The sequence below is a fragment of the Lottia gigantea genome (assembly GCF_000327385.1).
Source record: "Lottia gigantea unplaced genomic scaffold LOTGIsca_150, whole genome shotgun sequence".
Lineage (NCBI taxonomy): Eukaryota > Metazoa > Mollusca > Gastropoda > Lottiidae > Lottia > Lottia gigantea.
This window is the reverse complement of record NW_008707798.1, coordinates 262,563-282,068: the sequence shown is the minus strand read 5'-3', so window position 1 is coordinate 282,068 and position 19,506 is coordinate 262,563. Positions and strand designations below refer to the sequence as shown.

The 19,506-nt window shown below is 35.6% G+C and overlaps 1 protein-coding gene across 1 annotated transcript; it reads right to left on the bottom strand.

The window, feature by feature from the left end:
* Nucleotides 1-2,944: 2,944 nt before the first annotated feature.
* Nucleotides 2,945-19,228, bottom strand: LOTGIDRAFT_225803 (hypothetical protein; the record flags this gene model as incomplete). The annotated part of the gene is made up of 16 exons (XM_009050631.1): nucleotides 19,115-19,228; nucleotides 16,685-16,996; nucleotides 16,099-16,236; nucleotides 15,846-15,950; nucleotides 15,440-15,592; nucleotides 12,899-13,117; nucleotides 12,577-12,739; nucleotides 10,638-10,781; nucleotides 9,174-9,391; nucleotides 8,833-8,970; nucleotides 7,185-7,296; nucleotides 6,809-6,892; nucleotides 4,878-4,999; nucleotides 4,396-4,582; nucleotides 3,409-3,504; nucleotides 2,945-3,156 (listed from the first exon to the last, which is right to left on the bottom strand). The coding sequence occupies exons 2-16, from the start codon at nucleotides 16,955-16,957 to the stop codon at nucleotides 2,945-2,947; spliced, it is 2,364 nt and encodes a 787-aa protein (XP_009048879.1). The 5' UTR covers nucleotides 16,958-16,996; nucleotides 19,115-19,228.
* Between the last annotated feature and the right edge of the window lie 278 nt (nucleotides 19,229-19,506).

Genomic DNA, 19,506 nt, shown 5'->3' with positions numbered 1-19,506 from the left:
ATAACAGAGCCTTGCGGGGTAACATTTTCTAATGAGTGCTTACTTACTGATAGAATTGGCGGCGTTCACTTGTTCAATCAACGTCATCAATATCTGTCGTTTCTGTGATGCGAAATGGTTTGTAGGCATTTTTGTACGGATTAGCCAAATTATTTAAACGATGTGTTGGTTTAACTGGATCATTACATATCTCTCGATAAGTTTTGACACATAACTGAGGTTGATAACAGGCCTGTAACTCGAAATCTATTATTTTTGATAATTAATTTTGACAAAGATGGTAGAGATATCGACGAGGATGGTAGTGATATTTATGATTGTTATCTTAATGAAGATGATTGTGATATTAATGAAAATGATTGTGATATTGATGAAGTTGTTAGTTATATTGATGGAGAGGGTAATGAAATTGATGAAGATTGTGATATTGGAGAAGATTGTAGTGACATTGATGAAGATGGTAGTAATATAGATGAAGATGGTAGGAACATTGGTGAAGATTGTAGTCGTATGAATGATGAAGATGGTAGTGATATTTGTATCTAGAAAATGCCTGATGGTAGAGGGGAAGATTGTAGTGATATTGATGAAGCTAATTGTGATATTGGCGAAGATGATGATATTGATGAAGATGGTAGTGATATCAATGAAGATGATTGTGATATTATTAATGAAGATTTTGATATTGATGAAGATGGTAGTGATATTGACGAGGATGGTAGTGATATTGATGTAAATGGTGGTGATATTGATTGATGGTAATGAAGATTTAGTTTAAACTTAGTCCTACATTTGAAAATAGTTATATACGTCCACTGGCAGCCTTGATTTTCAATAAAAATATTTGGCAGTATAGTAACAATCACCAGTATGAAATATTCAACCTTATATATTCAACCGAATACTCTTACCAAGTCTTGTCAAAATCTGTCAAGAATTCGGCTTTCTGGAGTTTTTACAGACTAAAACTTGAACGCGTTTCAAGAACAAGGGCAATAAGTTATACTAAGAATTTTTCTATTTTTATGATTTTCAATAAGGTTCATCTTTGGGCGATAACGAACACTCACGCCAATTATTGATTTATATTTCCGTTAGTTTCCGTGAATTTCCGGATTATGTAAATGAAGTAGGTCACGTTACCTTATATGGTAAACGTTCAAGAATGCAGAAATTGACTTTACAACTCTCAAGAATACAGTGGTCGAACTTACATCTTTCACGAATGCAAAGTCAAGAAGACATATTTGATAATGTCAATAATGCAAAGTTTAGAATTCATTTTCGTAAAGGAAAGTTTGAATGGTGCCTGATTGGAAATAAAGTTTAAAAAGTAAACTATCAATATCTCTACTTTGTAATTAGCACATTGACCTTTTGATTTTAGGAAGGTTTATTTTGTAATTGTGTAATGTTGAAATATGACTTTGTAAAGTCAAGGCCTTGTTTTCAAGTTTGACTTTGTAAATACTTCTGGCAACGACCCCCCTCCATAAACCCTAAGTCAAAATCCGTCAAGAATTGCGCCTTCTGAAGTGTTTACATGCTTAAATTGAACGCATTTTCAAGAACAAAGGCAATAAATTATACTATATATTCTCGATTTTTTTGATTTTCAATAGGGTTCATTCCTGGTTGATTAAAAACAGTCACATCAAGTTTCGTCAAAATGCATCTAGAATTGTGCCATCTGGAGTATTGCCAATATCTGTTTATTGAATTGTGTGCTGTTTTGCTTTCAAAATTATGTATAAGGGATTCAAAGGAGTCACCATAGGCATATTATTCAATATCAGCGTTCAAACAAAATTTTAGCTGATTTTCAAAATATCACTTCATTCTTCACGTTGGAGGCTTTGTGAATAAAAATGAACAACATACAAGTTTATTTTATTTTAAGCAAATACGATTGCAAAGATAATATGTCATATATATTTAAGATTATTATGTGCTATGAATAGAATTAATTTGAATTATCTGACTAACTTAAAGGCACCAATCCGGATAGATAGGGTATACTATCCGATATAAATGAAAATCACATGATGCATGTATATATCAATCAGATAATGTCTCTCTGGAGTTCTGATTTCTGTGGCTTCAAGTCAAAACAACAACAATTTTGTAGCTACAGAATTTGATCTGGTATCACTAGAAGGATTCGAAGAGATACAATTTATCGGTATTTTACACATTGTTTAGAACATTAAAGGTAGGGCTACTTTAACCGATTCTGGGGTCTTCTAAATAAACACAAATATATAAAAGATCTCAAGACAACTGAAATGACGATATATAAATCAAATCCAATTTTATCGAAACAAAAAGTCATTGCGTTTTAGTCTATGAGTTAGTCCTAGTCAACATGAACAAAGTGTTCGGCTAAAATCATTCAGACCTAAATATAAAAAAAACAGGTTGCCTTCATAGTTTTGATCAGATTTTGCTAATGAAAACGATCTTAGCCGTGTTCTGCCCGAACCCTGACAATGATATTGTTCCGACGCCAAATTTGACGTATTTTCATCAAGTTGGTTTATTACCCAAAGTTCATTCTACTATTAACCCAACCATTAATAAAATAAATCATTAAATATTATGGTTTTTTTTCAACCAATAAATTTTTATTTTCGAATAGAACATCACCACCATTGAAGGGATTCTGTGAAACATTGAGCTTACAATTACTTGTATCCTGCTTCTCATTCAGTCATCGTGGGTTTAACAGCCTCGTCCAACAACCTATTACGTCAATTGCGTCATCAGACTAAAACGAGTCAAAATCAAATCGAGAATTAGTAAAATACTTCACAGAAAAAAAGACGAAATAAAATATCTTCAGCAGTGTAATGGTCAAAATGTTCAGATCAATTTCCGCCATCTTTTCGTTTATAATCATAAAGATACTTAATCGTGTATGCATTTATGTCTTTGCTAATCAAATCTAACTATGCGATACGGCAGAATTACCACCATTTTGTGAATCATTTTTATAGTCAATTGGAAGTTTTTCATGAATATATTCTAATCCCCCTTCATCAAAATCTTGCACTATCTGTCCGGAACCACGTAATATCCACTTAGTTGTTAGGAGACCTTCTATTCCAACGGGACCTCTAGCATGAATTCTTGATGTACTTATACCAACTTCGGCACCTATAATATACAATATTAGATGCACGATACTAATCAATATTATAGCTACGACGTTTCCTCCAACTTAAAAAGTCAATCAGGACTGTGAAATAGTTAACCGATCAGAGGCCCCCGAGGCTGACTGGCTGAGAGTAAGCACTTTTGAGGATATGTCAGAATTAACTTTCTTCTTAAGGAGCCTACTTCTGTAAAACGTAAAGCGTAAAAATTTGATAGAACCTACATGGAAAACTTCTTGTACCCGATACTTACCTAATCCAAACCTATAGCCATCTGCAAATCTTGTACTTGAATTATGAAATACACAAGCACTATCCACCATCTTGATAAATATCTCAGCATTGTCATCTGAAAATAAAATAGATAATTTATCAATGATAAAGGGACATATATTACGCTTTTTGTAGGTGGAAAATATTTTTAGCTCAAATATGTGAAAACTATACACCAAAATGTAGAGAAATGTGCCCTATAACGTATCTGAAAGTTTAAACTCAAAAAAATCAATCCGTTACATTACATTACATTACGTAAGGTTTTTAAATTCGTTATGCTTTTTGGAAGCGGAAAAAAAACTACTATACGGATTTGAGTAAAATAAACACCTAATTGTCTCCTACATATTCGAAAGGTTTTAACTAAATATAAAAGCCAAACACCAAATCGAGGTCAAACTCATTAACTTTAACTTAAATTAATTGATTCATTAACAATTAGTACTGTCAGTTTTTAATTAACCCTTTTAAAACAAATTCAGTTTGATCAATAAGATATACAGATATAAATAGCATATTTTAGAAATATTTTCATGTATAATTTACACCGCTTTTGATATGAAAATATTTCATCGAAAAAAGCAGAAAATCCAAAGTTTGTGCTTTTCCTTGTTCCAAACAAAGCTTCATGTGGTCCTTCTGAAATCTTTACATCCTTTGACGTTTGCTCACAAAATCAGCTTCAGGGTTCGATCCCGGAATAGACGGAGATAACATTATCACATTTTTTTTTACCCCTGTTTGCCTTTCGATGATGCAGGTCGCAAGAAAAAAATGGAAGTCTAATGCAAGTATCCGGGCTAAACGTCTTACGCCCTCCTTATCAAAGGCTATATAAAAGTCGTCAGCTGAAGGCAATTGATACAGATTGCGGCTACAATTCATCACCGTGTATGATGTCTTTGGAAAAGAAAACGTGTCATGTGCCCTCAAAATTCAAAAGTAAGTTAAAAAATAATGTTACCATCTTCAGTTACTATTGTATCAGTATGAGAACTACCATTATCATTAATATGTTTGATAGCATCATTAACATTATCTACAATTTCAACAGCACATTCTAAACTACTATATTCCTTCTTCATATCAGTATCATTCACCGGTCCAAACTTCATTACTTCAGCTAATCTAGGACCTAGATGTAACTTTACCTATAAAATATTCCCCACAGAAGTTAAACTTCGTTTAGCACCTACCAACCCTGACCTTATTGGCAAATTGGTTTCAGATCAAATAGCTGGCGATTGTTCTGTCATAATCTGCATTACAACATAGGCTACAAACACGTGGTCGACCTTCGAAGTTCGTGAGAAGTTGGTATACCGATCTATAGATAAATTTTGTGGAATATCTATATGGAATACAAGTTTAGAAATGTGTAATGAGTATGTTATAAGTAAATAAGTGAGTTTAAATAATGCTACTTATAGGTTGTCAAATACTCACATTTTCCTGCTTCAGGACATCGCAGATCTGATCAAACAAAGGAGTATATACAAGACTTTTATGTACCAAAACCGTTTCCATAGCATTACAAGCTGCTGGGTATTCACACTTAGAATCTAAAACTAGAAATAAGAATGAAAGACTATAGAACTCTCTGTATCTGTCAATTGATGTCAACCAAGTTTCGGATATGCCGACAAACGAAATTGAAAGCCATAATGTGCACGGTGTCTTCCCACATCTTGTCAATTCGCCCCTGTTTTTTTTGCCGCTTTCTCATATCGCCTCCTGCTATTGTTCCACTTTACCGCCCCTCCCCAATTCGCCCAATCCAACTTCGCCCCTTCCTTTCTTAAAATTAGGTCACATAAAAGATTAATCAAAGATTTTAATTCCGGTCCCACATGCATTTTGGCTCTGGGGCAGTTGGAATTTAATAAAGAGTAGGCGGGACTAAACAAAAATTAAGATTTGTATTCAATAACTTCATGAAATTATATGTAAACAGCTGATGTACGTCCTTTTCAAATTCCTTTTCAAATTTAATTGGAATTCTTTTACTGTATTCAGCTTACCCTTACTGTCGCACCCCTTTTTAAATCCAATGAAAGATAGCCTTGCGAAGCAAATTGACATACGTCCATCAGCAGCTTTGATTGCAAGTACAAATCATTGTTTGTTGTCCATTCACATTTGTTTAATGTTTAGTCTATAGAGAATTTTAAGCAGACTTTATTGTATCGCATCATGTCTTGATTCTTGCAAAATAGACAGTAGATTATGTAAAAAATATATGTATCTGAAAGATAAAGAATTGTGAATAATGAACACACTGCAAAACATTAAATCAATTCTTTACCCAAATATCAATCTTATGGCGAAATTCGATATATTTACAAACAAACAAAAATCAAAAGAATACATCAAGAACTGTAGTCTGTAGCGTTTTAAGTAATTTAAGGCCAAATGTGAATGAACAGACTGACAGACAGGGTGAAGACAATTTAAGTCCATACTACATGTGGGCATATACAAATCAAAAGAATCCAAAAAGAATTGTTGCCGGACAAGTCGGGCACGATATATCAGGGAAAAGTTATCAGACCATCATGAAAATCGATAGGGTTCATCATCATAATGACATTGACCCACAAACTATAAAACAAAAGAATCTGTAAAGAATTGTTGCCTGTAGAGTGAGCACGAGTTGCACTATATAGCTAATTGAGTGAAAATGCTAGTCGGACACGTTATTCCTATTCTATCATGACATTGTCTCACAAAATAAAAAGCAAGAGAATCCATAATGAATTGTTCCCTTAAGAGTGAGCACAAGTAGCACAATACAGTTAATAAGTGAAAATGCTAAGTTGCACAGAATATTTCGGTGAAAAATTATCAGATCATCAAGAAAATCGATAGGGATCATCTTCATAATGACATTCACCTACAAAATAATCAAAACAATCTGTAAAGAATTGTAAGCCCATAGAGTGAGCACGAGCCAAATGTGAACGGATCGACGGACCGCCATATGGGTGATTACAATATACGCCCAAAATATATTTGTGGGCGTATAAAAATGGGAAAGGGCGAACTAGGAAAGAGACGAAGTGGGGGAATAAGGGGAAAAATGGTGAGAGGGATAGAACGGGACGGGGCGAAATGAAAAAGACGCGAAAAAGGAAGGGACATAATGGGAAGGGGTGAAAAGGGAAAGTGCAAATTGGGAAGAGGCGATATGGGAAAAAACCAATGTGCGCTTTCTATCCTGCATGGTTAGTGATAAGAATTTTCTTGGGCTCTTCGATCTTTAAATGCAGTCGATCGAGCGTATGTTGGAGTGGGTGAAATTGCCAATCAACATAACATACGAGTCCATGACAATGCAAATTATACAAAAAAGTGTATTTGATCAACATAATACCTACCAATTCTGAGAGCTTTATCGATGTCAGCATGTTTGTCTATATATACATGACAGACACCTTCACTGTGCCCTAAGACAGGAATCCCTGGTAATAACAGCATGGACAATTAATACAAAGCTTTCAGGAAACCACTAACAACGTAGAAAGATGATAATATGTATGTCTGACCATAAGTAAATACTAATTTTGGTGCTATTATCAGGCATTATCAAGGAAATAAACCCGGTCAATTATCCTTCTCCCTTTCTGGCTCTTCCAAGTTCAAGCTTCTGGACCTATAAGTCACGACTTCGTGACTGGAGTCAGGCCTGAAAATAGTTTTATCGATGTGCTTTCCAAGTCCGTTTATCATCTTAACTGTTCAGTGAAAACATACCTTTACTAGCATGTTGTATGCTTTGTACCAATTGACTGGAACCTCGTGGTATGATTAAATCTATATAGTCTGATAAATGAAGTAAATCTTGAATATCTTCTCGTCGACTCACCTAATATTGAAGACATAAAAACAGGTAATAAAATCAAAATGTAACGGTTGTGCCAGTTATGCGCTAAAGTTGACGTTGTCAGAAATGCTACGAGGGCTGGCTGAAACGATTTATACTTAACAGATCGAAGGTTTTCATTCTTTCTCTACACAGTTGCCTTCCATGTTTACACACCAGCAGCTCTAAAAAAATGTCATTTACAGCGGAAATGACGTCATAACTCGAAGATAGCTTGCCAGGCAAGGTAACATACGCCCACTGGCAGCTGTCAGAAATGATATAACAGTCATTAGTGATTAAAGTATTTTCTCATATTAAAGAAATTTTATTAGTTTGAATTCAATGATGTATATATTTAAAGTTATTTATTATGCTGAGTAATTCCACAAATATTTTTAAAATCAATATCAATAACCCAAATTTATCAAATTATTAAATCACACAGCTCTAATATCAAGGGCAAACAATTGTTAAGAGTGAAATCGTTGAAAATTCAAACTTGACCAAGACCTCATCAATATAAAATAAAAAGACGTAAAACTCCATTCATTTCATTTCAATCATCATAAAAATCACATGCAATCTGTAGTCTCTATTGTATTTATCAACAAGTTTGAAGCATTTTATCTAAGTCAAGGCCAATAACTCAAAAACTGTTCATCGAAAAATCGTCAAATTCAAACTTGATCACATCAAGTTTCATTAAAATCAGTTGAAAACTGTAGTCTCTATTGTGTTCACAAAACAAATTCTGACTCATTGTCAAGAGTTTTATCACCGATCTTCAAGATAGGTATGTTGACAAGATCTATCCCGAATACGGGTTTTGACATGGTCTTATTAACCCGTATTACACTAAGCACGCCACAATTCGGATTATGGCGTGGAAATGAGTTTGATGCTATTTGAATCCGACCAATCAGATCTGTAGAACGGAAATGAGGTCATGTAAACAAAATACAACACCGCTTTGCCGCCGCTCGTTTGAATAGATAAGAACACATTCTGTCCAAGTAAATATTCAAAAGTAAGGTTTAATTTTCTCTCGGCTTCAATTCTACCGTCCATATTAACCAAAATATGTAATGAGTACGTAGGCGTACGTTGCTTTCGCAAACAAAGCGTAACAGCGGGGGCCAATTCGATTGAACAATATTTAGCTATAAATACGTTATTTAACTACCAACTACTACGACTTCCAACAACTACCTAGTTTGGGATTATAGCATACGCTGGAAGCGAACGTTAACTTGTCATCTACCAACCAACCACTTGTATTACCTCCATGAAGTATGACGAATGGGGGCAAGGTCTGGTCACGATGACAAGATTGTGTGATACCAAGACAATAATTACACTTATTATAAGTTCCATTTATTATGTTTATGATTTATTGAGTGCGCGTAGTTGTTGTTTCCATCTAATAGAGATATCCCACACAAACTTAAAACTTGTCAGCCAAGCGTGTACCTTATGAGCTTATTAAGCTGGGAGTCTTCAAGATTGTGGGCGTGAAGAAAAGTCTTCTAATCTTACCAACGATATAGTTTCTTTAGGTACAAACAGCAATAAGGCTTCTTCAACTAATTCATGTAATATCTTATTAGTGTGAGAGGCTTCTTTGCCCCCTTTCAATAGTAAACCATTACCACTACATATTGCTAAAGCTGCCACCTTAAACAAGAAAAAAAAAACTTAGACGAGGTCTACAATAGCTTATCATGACATAACATAATCAAGCAAAATTTTACAGTTTCGCAGCTATTATAGATTTCTGTCTGGGCATCTGTGCAGTAACTCCGTAATACTACTAGTAAACAGATTCTTGTTAAATGAGTAAACGTGAAACTAGAGAGACAAAGATAATATTAATATACCTGGGGCAGAGCATCGGGTCTGGATTCAAATATCACCATCAATACCCCAATTGGCACGGTTATTTGTTGTAATTCCATTCCATGAGATATTCTGGTTTTCTGTAGAACTCTTCCTACTGCATGCAAAGCTTCGTCAGCTATTTGACGTAAACCATCGGATAATGTCGTCAACTTCTTGTCATTCAAATATAAGCGGGATGCCAAAGGTCCAGACAATCCTTAAAACATAACCAATCAATGCGTGATAACTAATAAATCAGACCGTGAAACACTTTGGTCGAGAGAGCATCCTCAAAAAAAAACTTCTAAATTCTAAACATAAATTTCTGTAAGAAGGAAAGATACAAATCATGTATTAAGTACGGACGAACATTTTGCTATTTCCATGCCTTAGCCAGATTCTAACATATGTCTGGCTGATCACGAGGTTTCGGCAAACATTCAACCTCTCCAATCAATATTCAGACCAAATCAATTGAGCCATTACATAAGGTATTGAACATGTGGGAACATTTGCGAAGTGAAATTTCGTGAAATTAAACATGGCAGATCAGGGGATATCCCCAGTCATCATAGAAACCAATAAAGACATATCTGAAAAGTAGGGAATTCTAGCAGTATTCAACATTAAGACTCTTGCAGCAATACAAATAAACCAGTGAATCAGACAGTAATCTAAAACAAGCGATTTCCAGCACTAATCAACAACCAGAAATTCAAGAAGTAGGCCTTATTGGACAACCTGACGCTTCCAGCAGTATCTACACCAAGAAACTTCAAACAGAAATCTACAACCTGTTTGTTATCAACAACCATAGACCTCCAGTTGTAATCAACAACTAAAAACTTATAGCAGTAATCTAAAACCATAGCCTAGTAACCGACAACCAGAGACTTCTAACAGTAAGCTACAACCAGGGACGTCCAACAATAATCCGAAGATATAACATTCGACAGTTATCTACAATCAGAGACTTGCCAAAGTTATCTATAACAAGAGAAAGTCAGACTTCTAACAGTAATTGCAACCAGGGACTTTCAAAAGTAACCTACACACAGAAACTTCCGACACAGGCAGAAATCTACAGCAAGAGACTCGCAATAAAAATCGACAATCCGAAACTTCAAAGTGCAGTAAGCGAGCCAACCGGACTTACAGCCGTACCGAACAACCAGTGACTTGCGACAAAAATTGACATCAAACAGAAATCGACAACCAGAACCTTTCAGAAGGAATCTTGAACCAGATATTTTTAACAGTTAGCTAAAACCAAAGCCCCAAAATCGACAACCAGAACCTTCCAGGAGGAATTTCAAACCAGATACTTATTACAATAAGCTAAAACCAGAGACGTCCATCAATAATCGTCGACTTTCAATAATCTATACTCCAGTGCTACTTTGAAACCAGAGAAAATTTTAATAAAGCTTGTCAAATCTGTTATTTGTTCAAAAATCGCCCACCTGATTTGGCTGCTAACTGTATATCTTGTTGATTTGCGGCTAAAATTTCCTTTTTTCTTTCTAATAAAAGATCAGCTAATCTGTGAACCATGGCGGCTCTTTTCTCTCCAGATAAGGCTTGAAGGAGCCGACTGCCTTCCCGAGCTAAAATAATAATGATAAGCCGAGTTCAAATATAAACTAGTGTCCAAAAGAAACGATACCAACTTATTTTCAAAATTGTTTTTTACTAAGTGAATTGTCTAATATGAAAACATGCCAATTCGTATTGCACATCCTAAACACAGCATAGTCGATAAAAATACCGGGAACACGTGATCACTTCCGGGAAAAAACGTAAATTTCGTGAAAGTGACATTTCCCTCTCAAGCATGTTCTGCACGTGCATAAAAACTGTATAAAACGGCTGATCAGACACGTTGATATCACAGCAACAAAAAGAACACAAGATATGCCACGTTTGACAGCCATCGAGAGAGAGCGAGCCGTTGGAATGGTCCAACAAGGAGCGACACACGTCGACGTCGCCAGAAGGTTGGGCTGCGCACGCATCACTATCACGAGGTTGATGCAGCGGTTACGTCAGACAGGTCAGACGTCAGACAGGCCCAGGAGTGGAAGACCACGAGTAATCACGCCCCGTGAAGATCGTTACATCCGAGTATTACACCTGAGGAACCGCACCGTAACAGCGACGACCACGGCGGCTACAGCACTGGGACACAGGATCAGTCGACAGACCGTCTACAGGAGACTACGGCAGTATGGTATCCGGCCACGTCATCCCTACCGCGGACCGCTCCTGACGCCTCGACACCGTAACAACAGACTGATCTGGGCCAGGCGAGTTCGACGTTGGCAACGGCGGGACTGGGCACGTGTTATGTTCTCTGATGAGAGCAGATTCCTCATCTTCAAAAACGATGGACGGCAGCTTGTATGCCGACGATTTGGTGAACGTTTGGCGCCTAACTGTATCCAACAGGTCCGGCCGTTTGGAGGTGGAGGGTTAATGGTTTGGGGTGGCATATGTGGTGACGTCAAAACGAGGCTTGTCGTAATTCGTGGAAACCTGAATGCACAGCGTTATATTGATGACATCCTACGGCCTGTTGTGGTGCCCTTTATTCAGCAACAGCCTCGTGGACTCCTTTTCCAACATGACAATGCAAGGCCACACACAGCAAGATTGACACAGAACTTCCTTGCCAACGCCAACGTAAAGGTTTTGCAATGGCCCGCATGTTCACCTGACATGAATCCCATCGAGCACTTATGGGACCACCTCGATCGGCAAATCCGACGTCGCCGTGTGCCTCCAGTCAACCTTCCGGACTTGGAACGATGTCTCCTCGAAGAATGGCAACGCATCACTCCCAACGTCATCAGACGTTTGACGGCATCGGTCCGTAGGCGTGTTCTGGCATGTATTGATGCTCACGCTGGACATACCCGCTATTGACTTGACTTTGTGACGTGTGGTGTGACATTTCCCGTTGTTTCTGTGATCAGTGCTCTAACGAAATGTTCGACCCCACCCATCTTTAAAGGCTTGTCATATTGGTTGTACAGATTTTATTGAAATGAAATTTTTGTACAGATGTTGTGAAAGGATTCCTCAAAAGTATAACACCAATCCTAAACTTCTGCATTGTTTAGTTTTTCTTTTATGTCGTTGCAAACAGGTGGTATCGTTTCTTTTGGACACTAGTTTAGATGACCATGATAGCGGTGTTTTTTTTTTCTCAAAAAATAGATTTAGGAACGAGAACAGGATAAGGCAAGCTTATTGACCAAAAACCGTAATAAATCAAAATGTGGTATAAGTGTATCTAAGAATCGAAGATGAGGTGATCATCTGACCGTGTCTTTAGATGTTGTTGAGAAATAACATATTCTACTTTATAAAATGATATAGAAATATTTTATATTAACTGACCTTGAATAGCTTGTAGTTCAACAGGAGTCCCTGTGGAAGGTTGAGATGTAAAAAATGTTCCGACTTTTTTCCCTCCAGCAATATTGATGATGGCATTATCTTCACATCCATTGCATATAACACAAGATACACCATGTTTTAATGCCCAATTTGCTGCTGTTACCTACAAATTATACAGAAAATCGTCTCCTTTTGGCTTTTATTTGTAAATAAAAATTAAAATGGGCCGATTTCAAGCATGCAACCTTTCAAATCACTACATGACTGGAGCATCTTTAGGTGAAAATGGTGGAAAATTAAAATTATCTTAAACAGGTCTTACTTTTGATTCCATTCCTCCAAGACCAACTCGAGATTTTTCACCAAAAACAATCTGACTACTCTCATTTGATGGACAGAATGTATGTAGTAATCTGGAACCAGGTGTACCGGGAGGAGTGTTATATAAACCATTAACATCAGACATTATAATCAACAGATCAGCTTTAGTTTCAACTGATAATCTGGCTGCTAAACTATCATTATCTTTAACACTAATAATCTAGTAAAAGAGTGAAACAAAATATCAACAGATCATATATATATAGATATATGTAAATATAAAAAAGTGCACACACAGCAGAAAATTGTAGCATTTAAAGGGACACGTTGGTCACACACTTGACCAATCGTGCCTTAATCTCGGAAACGGGAATTTTTAGCTAAAGTAATCAGTAATAGTGTTATCAGCCCGCCGTCGAATTTTGAGCCTTCATATCCATGCTTGATACCCACAGGCATCTGTTTCTATCAATATAGTCGACTCTATCTATAATAGTATATATACTATTATAGAGATGGTCGACTATTGATAGAAACAGATGCCTGTGTTGATACCCCTAAATGTAAAAGGTATTAATAGGAAAAGAAAATGAAATTTCTAGTATCTAGTAAATCATACTTGAAGGGATTATGCTATTTTCGAGCAGTTCTGGTAGTTCTATTTACATATATTCAAGACCCTGTAAGCTACTTGATGGCAAAATCCAAAAAGGTTGTAGCAAAATTCTGTTCTTACACACAAAGCAATAAAAAAAAAATACATTTATATTATGAATGTGACGTAATAACGTAAAGCGAGGATCAATTTCATGTTTACCTATTGATGCTAGTAGTTTCATCAAAACTCTTGCATACCAGGTGCCATTTTTATGCTTAATCTGTATGATCAGGTTCAAAGATTTATTACAAAGATATATAAATATAATATATTTTTATAATATCGTAATGCTAATGACACTAAAGCGCATGCAATCAAATGTCATGAGTGTAACAGATTAATTAAATCCCTAATTTTATATATATTTATGCACATTTTCAAAACTGCCGTTTCCTTAAAGGGACTTATTCGCCATTTTTGGGGCGTACCATGAACCCAGAAACGGAAATTGTTCAGCTAAACTAATCGATTATAGTAGTAGTTTACAGTCTAAATTTTAGTCTTCTTGGCAATGTGTATCCATAATCATCTGAAGAGTCGCTTTTTCAAGAGTTTCCAATTTGACAATCGGTTAATGACTTCACTTGCATACAGTAGACTCAATCATCCTGTCCACCTTGGTCTACGCACAGCTGTGACAAAAGATGTGTCTGGGTGTCAGAGACTATATCAACAAGACGTTCAACTTTCGGATACCCCGATTTTTAGAGAGAAGATAAGCTTGTGAACGAAATAAAAAAAAGTGAAATTTCTTGTTTGGGGTCTTACAGTTACTTTTTACATATCTTCATTAACCCCTGAAAATGGCGAAATTGTCCCTTTAAATATATTTCTCCTATGCAAATAGTCGAAATAGTTTTTTGAGCTCAGAAAACAAATGTTTCGGCGATGTATCTATAATGCATTTATAGCAGCGAAAAAGAGTAATTTAAAATGTTGAATAAAGAGGTCTTGCAGTGCGATAAACGTAATTGCAAAAGTGGAGAACACTATATAACACAAAATTTGCAATCTACTTTAGACACAAATGATAAAACAATTTTTACAATTAGCCGATTTATCTTTTTTAAAAAAGCTAACTTATCCCAATCATGGAGGTACAACTGTTGTGTTTTCTGTTTCGAGCGTCATGATTGGCCATTCGCAGCTGGTCATGAATTTCATCTGAAATCTTTGGTTTGGATACGATGTGATACGAGTCGATCGTTAAAATGCTTTTATGATTAAAGATGATACGCTTCCTTATGTTCAATTCACAAGGTTTTCCATAAACAGCCAAACTTACTTTACACGGCAGAAAAAGCTAGGGAAAAATTCTACAGCATGTTTAAGAGTGTGCATGCATTTATCGGGATTTGAAAGATATAGGATTGAGAATGGTGATAAGAACTAGGTATACATACATCAGGCTCACGCCTTCCATGCAGTAAAATATTTAAATTTAACTGAAATACAGATGTTTTGTTTTTATTTTTTTGTTAAGTTTAGTAGATACAATCATCTACAATTCATCAGTCTTAAATCTTTGAAGCCTGAATAAAATTGTCCTTATACAACACCCTATAAACCTAAACAGTACACAAATAGGACCGGGTAAAAAGAGCATCTACTGCTACTATTGGATCACACATAATAATATACCAGTGTAAACATTGCAAGTGTCATTAATCAATGTTAGTTCAGAACATCGTAATGAAATGCACCAGTGTGTGTGGATGATTTATTAGAATATAATTATACATTATATTATAGTTATAAAAACATTGTGTCATAAACATAAGCAGTGAAAGAGGATAAGTTGCTCCTACAAGGTAAAGCATTTTATAGTTTTAAGAAAATCATATCAGAGGACACCAAAAACAACATGTAAAATAAATAATTTACCCCAGCTAAGTCTCTGTCAGTTTCTGGTGGAGGTGCAATGGCATCATTAGCATTTAATATTGGAATAATATTCAATTTAAGCAGCTCGTTTAATGTACTTTGTAAATTCTTACATGTATATGCATCATCAAAATCAGGTTTAGTTAATAGAACCTAAAATAAAGAAGAAAAAAATATTACACAATGTTACAGACAAAGGATTCTTCGATGCATACTTAAGAATGGGTTTGAAAAAATCGGAATCTATCAGACACCGAATAAATTCTTTTAAGATAAGGTTATTGATATAGATCTTCGTGTATGTTATACGAAGAAACACATATCATTATTAGCTGCATGGAAGATGTTGAACAGTTCACGACCAAAAGATCCTGTCCACCCTTTATCGCAAAGTATCAATTATTACCTGGGCTGTTCGGATACCATACTGTAAAAACATAGCTTCATATAGCGACATCAAACCACTCTGTCCAGCAGCAGCACAAGCTCTTGGTTCTAATAAAGGGTGATTCTGTAAAAGACAAAATAACGTATAATATAATATAATATAAATTGCATGTAAAATATTGTCCTTTATGTTTGTGGATCGAAAAGGTGTTACAATCAGGTCAGTGTGGTGTATAGAATATAATATAAATAATAAATATAAAAAAATCTACCGAAGAGTCACGTCTTGAGATAGTCTGTCTCATACTTCTGGACATAATAATTTCTTGGTGTAATTTCTGTTTACCAAACGCAACAGCTCCACTAGTTACCATGAGCACATCTTTTCCTTGGTTCTGCAATTGCGAAACCTAAAATTCAAATCAGTTAATGTTCTGTTCAGCAAAAATAAAAAAAATTCCATTCACCGCCCTTGTCAAATGAGTAGTTAATATCTCCAAAATATCAATATTATTGATACTCTATGACTCGACCGATTTTTCCAGATTTTAGTAGAAGCTAGGTAGAACTCGTTGTGCAGTTACGAGATGTACCTCTTTGCCCGAAACGCCTCTACTATGTAGTAGACTTGGTCAATATGAATGACTAAAGCAAGTAAAGTGAAGTAGCGTTAGGCTAGCGATCTAATCAGGGTCGTAACAATATAGTTAGCCTAGCTCAATGGTTCCCGCTTGATGAACTGACCGAGTCTTTTAGGCAGGAGTTGCGCCCCTTATTTCATTATTATATTTCTTTTGTATTTCTTTTGACTCATAGCCGTCATCCTATCGGAAAGAGGCATTATTTAATTCATTTTACCTGTTCAACAATTGAAGCTAGTCGACCTAACGCAATACCACATTCATCTTCCCTTGTTATAACAGCACTACCTAACTTCACTACGATTCTTTCTGCGTTTACCAGATCATTTCGATGAAGAGCATGCTGTTTCTGAATGGCTGAGGTTGAGATATTTCTGTATTGTGCTGCCATAAACTTTGTCTTCGATCTGTGTTTACATGCCAGTTTACCAAATTTACCGATAAGAAAAGATGTTGACTGGAGTCTAGATGAAGCTACCTTGTAAAACATCTTGAAAACTCTGCTCCTCGTCTATTCCCTTAACCTCGACTGAAAATAAATGTTTCACTTGTAAATCATACCATATTAATTTTAAATTTTAATAGTTTGTATTCAATGATATATATATTTACTGCCAGTTATCTATGCTGAGAAATACCATCAATTTTTAAAAATCAATATCAATAACCCATGTGGGCGTATAAAAATTGTTTGAAAACTAAAGTAGTTTGAGCAATACCACTGCTTCAAGTAATTGGAAAGCTTCTGAATTTGAACTAAATCTTCATTTTTGCTTATTATATAAACAGCAGTAGTGTTGTTAATTCATTGCAAACTAATTGAGACAAAACAAATATCATACGGATATGCTGAATTTCAAGAAGAACGATATTTTAGCCAAACTCATTAAAATACAGTATCGTTCGATTATTAAGTAATAAGTTCAAAGCTAGCATATCCTCTTCAATACACAAAGGACAAAATTAATGATGACAAGATAGATCACGATATTGTTACAGATGTTACAGCTATTAGGCTGTCCATATGATATACTTAGGCCTACATATGTACCTAATTTTATCAAAACTTTCGTCTTCTTGACACTTTCAGGCAAGGGTCTCGATAATTTTTCAAAAAAAAAAGATCGATATTCCGATTTTATGCTCTTGTTAAGAAATAAGATATCTACGCTACCCTTAGTAGTTGAAGTTAAAAGTTCTTTATTAGTTTTGTATTATTGCGTAAAATGTATTTAATTAAATGTTTTATTTAAATTGTCGCAGGTTTCTAGGGGCGCCAAAAACGGATTCTGTCAGTCCAGTCAATTATTTGGAGCCACAACTCCACTGCAATATCTAAAAAAAAAAAACGACCAGCCAATTTGTACCAAAATTGAACTCGTCAATATCAATATTATTATCAATATACACATTCCAGTTTTATCAAATAGGGAATGAATTACGTAATTTTGACGGACATCGGCAACAGCAAAATACGACTACATTTTCATGTGGGCGTATAAAAAGAAAAGAGTTTTCCTTGCCTGTCGACATCAACGTGTAAAATATCCGATACACAAATATCTCTTTCTAATCAAGGATCGTTTACCTTCGAGACGTTATAAATAATGCAGACTTTAGGTAAATATAAACGTGAAGTCACCTTTGGAGTTTGGACTATCACATTAACCCCGAGTGATTCGACCTTAAAAAATTGAAATTTACACATACATTATTGCCATTATATGCTTACTTAAAGGACCATGACATTCGGAAAGGCTATATATGGCGCGAGTGATTCATAAAAACTTTTCTTATATTTTATTCAGTTGACCTTATCTGCTGCTTGGGACAAAATGGGTAGTTTTTGACCACTCAACCAACAACAACCACCAGATCTAACTATCATGGGTCCCATCTCCCATCACATGTCTACATTCTGCAGAATCGTATCATCTATGATCAACCAAAGTTTCTAAAATAATTTATCATGTTTCATTACAGTGATTAGAGGACATCTTAATCTTTGTTGAAAGCTTTTACCCCTTTTCTGCCTCTTTCTCACATTCTCTTTCTTTTCCTTTCGAGTCTTCCAGATTTCAAATATTTATCGAATAATTAATCTGACCATTAACCAAACCAACGACTACCACGAATTACCACAATCAGAACTTTTACATTAGAGTACATGCATAAACACCGTGATGCAATCACAATGCGGGCATTCAATCATGTTCCTTTAGCAACGGTAGGCCTAGTGGTGGAGAAAAAGTTGGGGGGGGGGGGGGGGGCGCTGCATGGGGCAGAGGGATTTTCTGAAACCCTCGCAACCCCGAAGGTATGTTTTTCGGGCAAAAATCTTATCTTTGTTGAAAGATTTCCCCCCCTTTTTTTCTCTCTTTCTCACATTCCCTCTTTCTTTTCCTTTCGAGTCTTCAAGTTTTCCAACACGTATCGAATAATTAATCTAAACAAACCAAACCAACGACTGCCAATCCCCAAGAATTACCAAGATCAGATCGAGTTTGGAAGAATGAAGAAGGACGACAAGAATGGCATTTATAGATTGTTTGCAAAAACATATGTTGTCAAGGTCATTTTTTAATTTGATTATAATAATGATATCAAACTAAAATACTGGAAAAGAAAATCAATTCGTTATATTTACCTTGTGCCTTGAATTTGAAGGATTGTAGTAAATACTCCAAGTTCACAAATTACGGACTGAAAAGAAACTTTCATATCAACATTTCGTTGCATTGCATCAGCTTTAAGTATTTTTGGATTCCGTAAAAAAGCTCAACAATAACAACAGTTTACAGTGTTTACAGTGAATACATGTCATTCAACAGCTGAGTTGTGTACTGTCATCAAATAACATCAACAGCTTGTCTAGTATAGTCCGAGTTCTGACCCTAATTATCAGTTCACTCACTGTCCTGTGAATTTACTGGTTGATATTGTATTCATAATTCTGCATAATTCCGAAAATGTTGGGGGCAATGAAAGTTTGTTTGGCATTAGAATACATGCATAAACACCGTGATACAATCACAAAGC